Raw genomic sequence first — 13,433 nt, 5'->3', positions numbered from 1 at the left:
AGAAGGAAGCACCCGAAAAGGCCTTTCCCATCGTTCCTTGATCTCCGCCTCGGAAGGCTCCGACCGCGGAAGCTTTCAGCTTCGCGAAAGCAGCACCCCTTGTTTGTGGGCGCGTGGGCGGGCTTGTCTGGATCCCCCCCCCCCACCCACACACACACTCCACCTCCGCGCGCACAGCTCATTCACAGATCTGGCAAGGCTACGTTCGACCGAGCAGCTTTCCAATTGGCTCGACGCTTCGGGAGCCCGAAGGCAGGAAAATAAAAGGATCGCGGCCAGGGCGGCGCTGATTGGCGAAGCTCTTCTCACATCACAGGTCTTTGGAATCGCCCTACAGCTGTTGCTGGAACGTCAGGACCCGTGACGTTGCAACCCCCCCTCCTATTACTGTTCTTCCAATGGGGGGGGGGGTTGACCTCTCTCTCCCCCTCCTCTTTTTATCGGCCGCGATCTCCTTCATCTTGTCTTAGGAAGCGTGACGGACACCTTTGCATCTGTGCACGGCGCCTCGGCCACGTACCTCGGCTCTCTTGCCATGCCTTTCAAGTCCTGCGTAGCAACATTGAAAGAGGATTTGGATTTGCGCAGGTAGAATCCTTCGATTACCGCGCTTTTAACTCTCTTAATACTCAGGCCATTGCATGATTCCGTACTGGAGATTTGACATAGCGGAGGAAAAAAAGTGAGTTATCTGTATTTTATTCTCTCCCCAGACAACCCCCCCCCCCGCATGTATTAGCCAGTTGAGAACTTTTTTAAAAAGTAAACTTAATGCTTAATAAATCAGATTAATTATGGCTTTTGTAAAATAAATAAATAAATAAATCCTTTAATAAAAGGTAACCGTTGCTATTAAGGTAGGCAACTTTTGCCTAATGCTCTATATTCTGCGCCGTTTATTTGCATCGTGCGAACGCTTTTTAAAACTACGTAACCTCCTTGAATACAGTTAGTTCTTCGCCTCGTTTGCTGTTGGGCGCGCAGCCCTGCCTACTAACTTGTTAAACCGGGGGTGGGTTAGGAAGGTTACCCTTCGGAGAATAAATGCGGAGGGCAACAAAGTGACCGAAGCGACTGTTTTTAAATTGGGGTTATTCTTTCTCTATGAGAAGATGCGCCAGTGGTTTTGCCGGCCGACTTGGAAGATCGGTCCAGTAAATAGTACATGGCTCTTTCTACCGCCTGCAGCAACTCTTTTAAAAAGAAAATAAGTACTCGAAACATTTCTGCCAACTTTCCCTCCAATTGTTTTTTATGTTTAGCTCCATACCAGACATTTCTGTCGTCAGGATTACGATCTAATTATTCCCTGCGTCGCTAGAGGCCTGTCCTGAGACGCCTTTGCATACCACCCCACCCCCGTCCTTTTCTTGCCAGTTAACCATCGGGGAGGCCACCGGAATCTGATTTGGAGTTGGATGGCCGTGAATATCCGCATCTATCACAAATTAGAGACCTCGTGCATTCCTTGAGTTCGGTAGCCCAAGGTGTCCCTTGCTTCAGTTGTGCAGAGAAGGGGGGACAGGGGGAAGAGAGAGAAAGAGAGAGAGAGAGAGGTGCCTATAGTGGTGCTGAGCAATCCCCCCCCCCTTTCCCCATTCTTGTGTTACCTATTTATTTAGCTGATGTCGGTGTTTTTTTCTCAAACGTTCCCGACAGTGCAGCGCAAAGTAGCAAGTGCGCAACAACTGAGAGCTCAGTATTTTTCCCCCTTCCTTTTTCCCCCCAGTCCCCTCTTTTTTCCTAGGAACTGAGAATTTGGTTTCTACCAAATGCCCCAGCTTGTCATTTAGCCTCTGATTCTTTCCCTTACGTTACTTTGCTCAGCCGCTCTGAGTCAAGGCTTTATACCGCGAGAAGGGTGGGCGAAGACATTTGACAAGTAAATCAATAATTACATTAACAGGAGGAGAGAGGGGGGGGGGTGTTTGCACGGGAAGAGGCAGCCGTCCCTTTATCCAACCGCTAGCTAACATTGCCTTTGCTGCTCCGGTCGGCCAATCCCAGATGCAGAGGCTAACTTTAGTAATTACCGCATAAATTCGGGTTCAGAAGGGCTTAGTATCATTCCTCCACCCCCGCGAGACAGGCTGTTCCGTTGTACAGCAGCTCCGCGCTATTGCAACGCTCGCTCTCCGCAGGGAGAGCCCAAGAACGTGCGCAGGCTTCGGCTGCTGGCTCCGAGGACCAGCCTTATTCGAGGGTCCCTGGTTGACGATTAAAGATCGGGGGGGCTCTTTAAGAGCTCCCACCGCCCCCACCCATCCCCGCCCGGCCCCCATCGCTGGCAGATTTTCCGACCAGCTGCTTCCAGGAAGTTCCAGCAGAATCCCCCCTATTCGGACTTTCACCTTTCCTCCCCTTGCACTGGGGACAGCTTTTATTGGGGGGGGGGGGAAGAGGGGGGCGGAGGAAGGAACTTTCGGAAAAGCTCTGCGAAAAGCAGCTGTTTAAGCAGAGAAAGGGGCGTGTCGGAAAGCGAGAGAAGAAGGCTTCATATGCAGATGAGAGGGGCGTGGGGATCGGAGAGTGATTCGGGCCCGGAAGAGCCAGGGGAAAAAAAAAAGCCCATATAAAAAAGTACTTGGGAACGTTTTTCCGATCAGAACTAGCAAATAGCCTAGAGGCGGAAGAGCGATCGGGAGCAGCTCTCTGGAGAAGAGCGAACCGGGCTGGCTGGCTGGCGGACCCACCACGGGCCACGGGACATGACTCCATAAATAACTCCAAACCAGGCTGCTCCTCCACAATTGCGCGTAGGTGGACATTCGTCTCTCTGCCTCTCTCTCTCTCCCTCTCCCTCTCTCTCCTCTCTTGCCAGCCCTTCAGTGCTTCTTCCACGCCGTCCCTTAGCGAGGCGCCTCGGTCACGTACACACACACGCACACACACACACACTACTGCCAGGTGGTCGAGAGAAAGCCCGGGTGTGTATACCGGTGGATGAGTTGGGTGGTGGTGGGTGGCGATTAAAATATTTGTGTCCCTGGTCAAGTCCAACCTGGGGGCGGAGGCGGCGGTGGTCTTCGCTTCGTGTGCTTTGAAAACTCGAGGGAGCTCGATGAATAGGAGGGGGCGGAGAAAAGCGACTGCGATCCTCCAGGCTTGAGGATCGCAGCTTTAATTCAGTTTGCTTTTGCATTTCTTTCACCCCTCCCTCCCTCCCTCCTATCCACCCTCCCACCCGCTAGGAGCGAAGGAAGAAGACGCCTCGAAAAGGAAAACAGTGCCTTTGTTCATTAGTTCTGCCTGTGTCGTTTGAACTCCCCTCCACACGCACATCGTCTCCGCACCATCCTATAAATTAAGTTGGACCATGGCAGACGACGAAAACGGTCTTAGCGGCGGCGGCAGCAGCAGCAGCAGCAGCAGCTCCTCGAGCGAGGTCCCTCCGGAGCCCTGCAGGGACAGTTGCGAGAACAGCCGCTGCAATGTGCTGACTTGGGAGCAAGTGCAGCGCTTGGATCGTATCCTGAGCGAAACCATCCCGATTCACGGCCGGGGCAATTTCCCCACTCTGGAAATGCAGCCGCGACAGATCGTGAAAGTGGTGAGGAGCCGCCTAGAGGAGCAAGGCATCGGCGTGCGCGATGTGAGGCTCAACGGCTCGGCGGCCAGCCACGTCTTGCACCAGGACAGCGGCCTGGGCTACAAGGACTTGGACCTCATCTTCTGCGCCGATTTGAAAGGCGAGGCGGAGTTCCAGAGAGTCAAAGACGTGGTCCTGGATTGCCTCTTGGATTTCTTGCCGGACGGGGTTAACAAGGAGAAGATCACGCCGCTCACCCTGAAGGTAAATTAAAGGGAATGCGCTCTCCCTCCCAGCAGGTGGCTGCTTTAGGCAGACGAGGTGCACGCCTAGAATAAGATACACATCAAGTCTGCATTGGGAAATGCCAGCTCTCTGAGGATTAGACACACCAATTCTCTCTCCCTCGCTCTCTCCCTTCTATGCTTATAGCCAGAACCATCTTTTAATTGGCTTCCTCCAACTATTACTTCTCCTTTGCTTTTGGAAGAGCAGGGAGAGCCTCACGCTTTAATTATAGCCCTGATCTATAGCTGAATTAAACCAAACTATTTGAGCTTCTTTAGAGGCTCCTGTTTTTTTTCCTGTGGGCTAAATTGTTTTAATTACAGTTATTTGTTTTCTTCCTTGAGTTGTGGCTGGGCCCGCTAGAGGGAAACAGTGCTCCTTCATTTCCCTGCCCTTCAGATGGAATAGAGAGGCTAAACCCATTCCCCCCCAGGGCTGTAGAAACACCAGGCTTGGATTTAGTTAAGGATTTTGAGAGCCTAGTCTCTTATGATCATGATTTATCACTTGTTGCTTGCATGTACATTGTGAGCTTATACGCTGGAGAGAAATTCCTTGTGTGTCCAATCACACTTGGCAATAAAGAATTCTGTTCTGTTCTATTCTTGAAAAATGTGCTCACTCACTGGCACTACATTAAGCTTAATTATTATTTTTTTAACACTCAAAAAGTCCACTGAAGCCAAATGGCCTTTTAACGGAAGTCTGGAATCGCCCAAAAACCTTTAAGTTATTACTCTGCAGGAATTATCTTGGTTTGGAGGGCAGCGTATAAGCTTAAAATTTTATTGAGAAATTTTCCAGTTTCTCCAAAAAGTAAAAAATACTTTTTAAAAAATATTTTGAAGATGGAAAAAAAACCCGAGAACTAGCATGTGATCCCCTTCATTTTTGCCATAATTAAATTGCAATTTTCCAAAGTAATTCTACTGCTGTTACTTTGTGTGCATTTTTATTACATCTTTGAAGGAGAAGACAAAATAAAACCCTTGCACAGAACATCCCTTTTGTGCATTTATCATGGCATGAATCTCTCCAACCCCCCCCCCCCCTCACCTCCTACTGTCTTTAACCAGGACCTGTCTGCAGAGCACATACTCAAACCTGTCCACATTGTCTCTTCCTTATGCCTGAGCTCTGGGGATGACAGGGTAAAGTTGGGATCAAATCCAAATGAAAACTCTAAAGAGGAAGTGCTGCTACTGGTTTCCTGACCTTTTCTTCTCTTCTTCTCCTTTTTTGTTTTGTTTTTGTGGTGGGGGTTATTTGTTTCAAATTGCAGGAAGCCTACGTACAGAAAATGGTGAAAGTCTGCAACGATTCAGACCGATGGAGCCTCATCTCATTATCCAACAACAGTGGCAAAAACGTGGAGCTGAAATTCGTGGATTCTCTGAGGAGGCAGTTTGAGTTCAGCGTAGATTCTTTTCAGATCAAGCTGGACTCCCTCCTTCTTTTTTACGAATGTTCTGAGAATCCAATGACCGAACCTTTTCACCCGACTATAATTGGGGAGAGCGTCTATGGGGATTTCCAAGAAGCCTTTGACCACCTTTGTAACAAGACGATCGCAACTAGAAACCCAGAAGAGATCAGGGGAGGTGGCCTCCTTAAATACTGCAACCTCCTAGTCAGAGGCTTCAGGGCTGCCTCCGAATCTGAGATTAAGTCCCTCCAGAGATATATGTGCTCAAGGTTTTTTATTGATTTCTCAGACATTGGAGAACAGCAGCGCAAGCTGGAGTCCTACTTGCAGAACCACTTTGTGGGACTCGAGGACCGCAAGTATGACTATCTCATGACCCTTCATGGGGTGGTGAATGAGAGCACAGTGTGCCTGATGGGACACGAGAGGCGACAGACGTTAAATCTTATCACCATGCTGGCCATCCGGGTGCTGGCTGAGCAAAATATCATCCCCAACGTGGCCAATGTCACTTGCTACTACCAGCCAGCCCCTTACGTAGCTGATGCTAACTTCAGCAATTACTATATTGCTCAGGTTCAGCCCATGTTCCCCTGCCAGCAGCACACTTATTCTACTTGGTTGCCCTGTAACTAAACGGTTTTGATAGACTTGGGGAAACTAACCGGTTTTAAGAGACTTGTGGAAGCAAATAAAGGGGGACCGGTGGCTCTCCTCTTTTAAAAGTGGGAAGTGCAACATGGTTTGCTCTACCTTTTTTTTATTTTATTTTTTTGCTGGAGGAAAATGCTTCTGATTCTTCTCTCTTGCGCTCTTAAGTGAGCACGATATTAGAAAAGAACCAAAAGCTATTCGATTCCACCCCAAAGTATGCAACCTGTCTTGAAGAGCAACTAGATCGCCTTGAGATAAACCTTAGGAGAAATGGTTGATGACAATATGGGTTGGCACTGCTTGCTCCCATAGCTATGGCAGAGCAGAAGTTGGGAAGCCCGCCTTGATTATTACTAATTTTTTTTAATGGAATCTGAACATTGAAATGAAAAATGAACCTTAAGAAGAAGAAGGAAAATAAAACAAAAGCTAAATATGCTTTGAGGAATTAAAAGTTAGATGCAAAAATATACAGATACATTGGAATAAGGTGTATTTTGGAATTCTCTCCTTGGAGCATGCATTAATTATGCTTCCCAGCAAGTTGCCACAGAATGTATAGCTTGCTTGAATAGAATGCTTTAAGAGAAATTGCTTGCTCAAAAAAGAAAAAAAGAGATGGAGGCTGAAAGAAGGGTGGGGGTGGGAAGGATTATGGCAAATTTCATTATTTCCAGCTGTGTGCATGCTTCACATTTTTTTTAAAAAAAATGTGGAAAGCAAGAAAACCAGCTGCAGCAAGATTCATACGCTTTAGGACCAAAGATAAATTCTCCTAGTAAAGACGGGATATGTTAGATTATGAAATATAAATATATATATTTGTATACGCAAATTTTAAACAAAAGTGCCTGATGTCTTCAGAGAATTTGAAGTGAGGAAAAAAAATATAGTTTTGTGGTTTAATCTTGCATTTTGTTTTTGTTTTTATCAGGGACACAAGAAACTTTTAAAAAAAATAAGCTTGTGAATAAATGGTGGAGGATGTTCCTATTTGTTTTCTTTGCAAATACCTATATAAAGGTTATATTGTTGGTGTTCTGCAATCTTTGGTACACAATGTATGTGTATGTTTATTGTTTTGTGTGTGTGTGTGTGTGTGTAACACGTTATATGTATATATTTACATGTTTTTAACATGGTAGGGAAATGTAGCAAATGTTAAGGAATGTTTTAAATGAGCTATAGTATGCGTGTTCCAGTCTGCAAGAGGATATAATCATTGTGAGGCACTTTGCAGAGATTCCTGAAAAATCTAGATACACAAATTAGTCCTATATAAAATAGGAAGCCAATGACAAAAGTAATTAATTGGCCTATTTGTGAGTCACCTAATTGGACAAAACCTCTTAACTAATGTACCTTAATATAATGCGGTTTTAATGTTCATCTTAGAAACTCCTACATATTTCTGTGGTGGAGTAAGACACCAACTGGAATGTGGCTCAAGCAGGTGGCTCCCCTAATCCCCAGATACTGTTTTACTTGGTAATTTAAATACTTATGATTAATATCTCTTTTGAAAAGCAAGCAGAATGCACTGTGCATTCCACAACCACTATAACTTAGCAAATGTGAAATGAACCCTTTGTGTTGCACGTTTGCGTGCGTGTATGTGTCTTTCCACACATACACACAACTATCAAACATCTTTGATTTGATTGCCACACTCTATTTTGCAGCTTAATATTGTGTCTTATTTAAAAGGAATCGTTTTTTGCTTTCCCAAAGAATCAACTTACTGCGTGTTCTTCCATCCCCTTTGTGTTGATTATCTTACAGAAGAGTCCTGTTTTCCTTTTCCTCCAGCCACTGTTTTTTAAAGGAAATGAAATCTAACTGTAACGTTCAAATACAGAGTTAAGAGATCTTTAAGTTAATTAATTGAGGAACTTATGTTTGGATTTGACATATGTTCTTACTTATCCTAACTTATGTTCGGATGCTTTATGAATTGTGCTAGAGCCTGGCTTGCCTGCTTTCCCCCATTTTTAATGATCTGACATTTCTAGTACTGATGGAGGAAGGCCATCAACACCTGTAGATTCAAATATTATTTAGATACATCCCTGTCAATGATAAAACAAGATGAAATATTTATAATGCAAGAATTAGTAAATTGCTAATCTGTCCTTGGCCCTTGTAAAGCGAATTGCAATCTTATTTCCTCTACCAGCTTTTAAATTATGAAAGATTTTCTCGTATCTACAATAATTTTTGTGTTAGTTGAATAGGATCCCCCCTGTGTTTACAGTACTCAAAAGTTTGTCCCCCCTCAGTGGCTCCTGCGGGGAGACCATCATTTGTTCTTGAAAGCACTATGCTTGCCTTTGCTCCTTCCGATGCCTGATAGGTGTGAACCTTATTTTTAAAACTTATTTCAATTAGTGCTTAGTTATAAACCAATGTTAAGCCAGTCTCAGTCTCGGTGGTAAATGAAAAGAGAGGTAAAAATTTGTATTTAGTTTAAAAAAACCCACACACCCCAGACATTCCATTATTGTCCGTCTTTATTCCTGTGACCATTCAGAACAGAAAAATGAATGAATCCAATCCAGGGTAGGAGTGAGGGGGACAGACAGGTCAGGGAAGCCTGCTGCAACTGTGTACAAGTTTGTTCCTGATGCAAACTGAGCTGAAGGCTGGGGAAATGGGATCAGCTGGTAATGTGGTTTTATCTTTTCCTTACTGCAGATAGTTTGCTGCAAAGAAATGAGTCACATCCACTCTAGCAAGGGGATCACTGGCAGGACCACAGCTATAAAATGCTGATAGTATATAGCATATTTTCCTTTGGAGTAGTTTCTCCATTTTTTAAAAAAATCCTTATTAGTCCAGACATTATAGGTCTTCCAGCCCACACTCTGTACCACATTCCATAGTTAAGACTTTAGTTGCTTTTTACAGCAAATTGATGTGGTCAAATCCTGGCAATTATTTTTCCCCTCCTCTACTTCAAAGACTCGGTAGTTTTCATTAGTCTACAGACACGTCCACACATTTATACTTGGGGGTGTGAGGAGTTGTAATTGGTATTGGGGGGGGGGGGTTTAGTAGAAAGTGTCTGATGCTACTGACTGCTGGTCAAACAACCTAAAACCTATATTTTCAAACCCATTTACCATAGTTTTTATGGGCACATATTTAGCTCTTTTTAGGGTTTGGCAATATCCACCTTCCTTTTTCAATTTTGATGTATTAATAGTTTGAGGAGAAAATGCTTCATAGCTGTACTGTACTATTTTTTCAGTAGATTTTAAAAGTTGTTGCAGTGTTTTTAATACAAGACATCTCACGTATAGCTAAATTGATTGGGGTCCAGTGGATTATCTCTGAATAATTTGTTCTAGTTTGACAGTGGCTGGAAAGAGAAAAGAAGAATGTTAAGGTTTTGTATTCTATTCAATTTTAAAAGAATAATTTTAATAGTGAATATTTTGAAAATCTCATTGGCCCATATCTGTTGTGTGGATATCAAATGATTGGAAGTGTTATTTTCAAGTCCCAAGTTGTTCAGTGAAAATTGTACTGTATATAATCTGCAACATGCATACATGAAACAAATTATTTGAAAGGAAAGAAGCAAAAATTAAGAGACAATAAAAAATGCCAGCAGGATTATTGTTTTCATAACTCATTTTATTTAAAGGCTTTAAAACTTACTTGCTGCTAGGTATTGCACAAAGTTTCACGCACACCTTATAAATGCCTATTTTAAAATGCTTTATATGCAAGTTATATTATTGAAGGCTCTTATTCATTCAGAGAAAGCTTTAAATAGTTTGTGGAGTTTAAAATTATGTAAAGGGAAAGAGACAGAGAAGGAAATATATCTAATGACATATTCAGCACTTTTTTTCTCTTTTTTTTCTTTTTGTTTTGTTTAATTTGTTTTCGGATGTCTTTCCAGTTTCCATTGCAATGGACAAAAATCCAAAGTCAATGTATACATTTTGCTGTTTGCTATGATTACAACTACTTAAACTTTGGAAAGCCTACGCATTCTACAATGCGCTGTACATGGCACTGCAAGCCCTTGAAGTCTATGGGAAGTATGGTCAATTTCATTCTCCCAAATTCTACAGAATTCTGAACTTGTAGTCTTCAGCAAAGCATCCAGCTGTTCCTTTGACTGCTCCTGCTATGGGAATTTGTTGACTCTGGGTTCGGTTGGAGGTTGAACCAAGTAAAGGCTGGGAAACAGACCCTTTTTAAGTAAGAAAAGCATTTGCTTCTGGGCTAGAGGAAACAGATTGTGAATTTTGTTTACAACATCCAATATTTGGAATATTTGTAAATAAAAATGTTATTTTTTCTATTTATCTGTGTCTGATCTTTCCAGTGTCAAAAACTATTCTGAAAGCCATTGTCCGTTGAGTTTTGCTGTTGAATTGTCCATAAAGGGTTTTTACTTTTATTGCATGGCCTTAAAAGAGTACTTTGGCTTACTGGAAAATGCCATTATAGATGCTACGTAGTATGGGAAAAAGCACTGGCTTTTTTCCAGCATGACATTTGCAAGCTCTTTTTCAACTGAATTCTTCATGGAAACGGTTGGTAATGTATATGCCAGCTTTCTCCAATCCAGTGACCCCCCAGGTGTGTTTCACTTGCAATGTCCCGACTAGTTGGGAATTAGTGTTGTGGAATCAACCTATCATGAGGGAACCAAGAGGGAGAACTGGGTTAGCTAGTCTATGTAAACATGCCTTTCATTCAAATTACAATCTCAAATCATGATGAGAGCAAAACTTATCCATTTTCCTGTCACCTGATACTGGGGTAAAAGGGATGATCTAAAATGGGTGTCATACTGTGGCGGTTCATGAGTTGGATGTGTCCCATATAGGCCACGCCCACCCCAGCTCCGTGAATGGGAAAAACTTCGTGAAATGTCACGTGATGGCAGCGTGACACCCGTAATCTAAAGTAAGGTTTGCCGCCTTAACCAAATGCCTCTTCTACTCAAAAACTAAACCACAGGTGCCCATTTACAGAGGATAAAATATTTTATTGAGAAGCATCTTAACATATAAGCGTCATGGAACAGTTGCATTGCAAGTAGCCACTTCAATGTTAAGTATTCTAAAGAAAAATAAGTTATACAATTTTCTTTTCCCAGAACTACAGAGACTGGAACGCGTTCATGTCCTAACAGCTGCACTGATTTTAAATGCTACATTTAAGTTTCTAACAAAGCAAATAAAAATGCATAAAAGTTTCAAGAGCACACTTGAATTTCAAGAACAAGACTTGAAAAAAATATTTTTACTAAAAAAAAAGTGAAAATTAATCCTATTAGGGAAAATTTGTATGATTTTCATAAGCGTGTTAGGTACCAAATAAACTCTCATAAATAAAAGCACTAATTATTCTTCCAGCTGTAATTCCTCTATGTGATGAAAGCACAATGGTAAGAATGGATTTATTACTAAATTAATAGATCTTTAAAAAAGAATAAGAAAGTAGTTGATTCAGGTCCATGAGAAACATGGAAGTGTGATGCTTCCTTCATGAAGTAGAAATAGGAAATAGGTTTTCAGGGAAAGAAAGGGGAAAATCTTAGCATTTGAGAGCACCCAGATAAATGCTTATAACTTCAGAAACACAATTTTCTACCATACAAAGCATTTGTTATGTTCACACAGCCAGCATAATAAGATTATTTTTCGTTTATGCCCTGAAAATCCATTCAGGTTCCCTGGCACCACCAAGATGCATCAGATTTATGCGACACCAGTGCCCAAAGAATCCTGGGAATTGTAGTCAGGCTGCTGAGAGCCATCTCCCAAGCTACTCCCAGCATTCTCTCCAGAAAGGGAATGACTTTGGGAACTATGTTTCTCCATATTAGCAGTAGTGCTAAGCATCTTCCTTAGGAATGTGCTTTGGAATAACTTTCATGGATACTGTACCTGCTTATGGAAATACATTTTAAAAACTGGGGGAGTTCACCCAGAATTTTCAAGTAATTTCTCCCTCTGTTGGAGAGCTCCTTCTTCATGCTTTTGCTTCCCAGAATCTGGATTGTTAAACTGAAGGTATGAGGCCAAAGTGAAGGATCAGGGCATATTTGGAGATGGGTGACGAACCCAATGGGTCTGTTTGCCATTTCATTCTGCTTTCCAGTCCCTCACCCAGAACCTGGCAGGACTGGCTCTCTGTTCTGCTAGCTTTGAGCTCTTAACATTAATTCCAGGGGAAAATCTTACTGAAATTTTGGATAGTTTCTGCCATTAGGAATAGCCAATAACGACATCAGCCTTTGTTGATCTGTGAGAAACAGATTCATGTAAACATTCTAGACTGACCATTGTCCACCATCGTTAAAAAATGAGGAGTTTGTGGGTTGTTAACATACCCAATGCTAGGAGCTAGATGAGCATTAGTCCTCTGAAAAGATTCCAAAGCTTAATGCTAATGAATTATTAATGCTAATAAATTTTTGGTTTAAAAACTTGCAGAGTAAATTCCTTGAGTATTAATAAAATCAGGAACACTTTAAATTCAGTTGTTAAAAAAACAACAACTATAAAAAGGGTTGGATAGAAAACAGAAAAGACGAGTCTCTAAAATTGGCAGGGAGGCCATAACGTCTACTGCACGCCCAGTGGATAAATGAAAATGGCTTTTCTCAAATAATATCTAACATGCCATTAATAAATAAAAACGGCAACAGTTCACAATATAGAAACCTTTCTTAAGTATTTATAATGTATGTGAAGATTGTTTTCACATTTAAAAGAAAGTGGAGAGAAAGCTGTCAGATGAAAACTTCTATAACCCAACTGGCTCAAGGTTGACTCAGCCTTCCATCCTTCTGAGGTCAGTAAAATGAGGACTCAGATTGTTGGGGGACAATATGCTGACTCTGTAAACCACTTAGAGAAGGCTGTAAAGCACTGTGAAGCGATATATAAGTGTAAGTGCTATATTGACATTACTTTTACATTATACTGAGATTTTGGAAGCTCATCCCAACAATCTATTACATCTCCACTGTACCCAGCTGGTATATTGCATGCTGACAACAACTATTCCTCATATAAATTTGAATTCAGGAGACATACATGAAGATTCTACGTGTAAACATCATAGGAGGATCCTATGGTACATAATGTAGCCTGGCGGACTGAATCCTGCGCCACAATATTTGGATGATTTTGCAGATGTTGAAATGGGTGATATATTGATGGAATCAGAGAAACACCATTCAATGGACTGTCAGCTACAACTGGTAGCCAACTTGCAGGAACTGAGAATCCAGATTGTGCTACATCTATTCTAAGCGTGCTACACCAGTTGCCCATTTATTTTGAAGTCTGTTTTAAAAGACACACACTGAGTTTTTTGGAAGTCTATTTCCATTTATATGAACCTGGCAAACTTTAATATCTATATCCATGGCCTCACATCTGGTTAAAATTAAGAACAGCATGAAATAGAGGTACAAGTGGAAGAGAGTTTTCTGTAATGATCCTACTTCATTGATAAGCCCACTCCAGGTAATACACATAGTATTTGCTCGCTGTTGAA

General features: G+C 42.3%; 1 protein-coding gene across 3 annotated transcripts; it reads left to right on the top strand.

Annotated features, from left to right (window-relative positions):
• The first annotated feature begins 265 nt into the window (after positions 1 to 265).
• TENT5A (terminal nucleotidyltransferase 5A) lies at positions 266 to 10,219 on the top strand. 3 transcript variants are annotated; one of them, XM_032216229.1, is made up of 3 exons: positions 266 to 588; positions 3,192 to 3,793; positions 5,100 to 10,219. In XM_032216229.1, the coding sequence occupies exons 2-3, from the start codon at positions 3,317 to 3,319 to the stop codon at positions 5,877 to 5,879; spliced, it is 1,257 nt and encodes a 418-aa protein (XP_032072120.1). In that variant the 5' UTR covers positions 266 to 588; positions 3,192 to 3,316; the 3' UTR covers positions 5,880 to 10,219. The 3 variants fall into 3 exon arrangements, with proteins under 3 accessions (XP_032072120.1, XP_032072118.1, XP_032072119.1); XM_032216227.1 differs by having other exon boundaries at positions 266 to 682; XM_032216228.1 differs by lacking the exon at positions 266 to 588 and adding an exon at positions 1,762 to 2,756.
• Positions 10,220 to 13,433: the final 3,214 nt, after the last annotated feature.

This window comes from Thamnophis elegans, chromosome 4 (assembly GCF_009769535.1).
Source record: "Thamnophis elegans isolate rThaEle1 chromosome 4, rThaEle1.pri, whole genome shotgun sequence".
NCBI classification, from domain to species: domain Eukaryota; kingdom Metazoa; phylum Chordata; class Lepidosauria; order Squamata; family Colubridae; genus Thamnophis; species Thamnophis elegans.
This window is presented reverse-complemented; position numbering and strand designations above follow the sequence as displayed.

Excerpts from the sequence above, each read along its gene's own strand:
- TENT5A (XM_032216229.1), top strand. The coding sequence starts at position 3,317 with ATGGCAGACGACGAAAACGGTCTTAGCGGCGGCGGCAGCAGCAGCAGC. Across the intron at positions 3,794-5,099 it reads TCACGCCGCTCACCCTGAAG|GAAGCCTACGTACAGAAAAT; the intron begins GTAAATTAAAGG and ends TTCAAATTGCAG.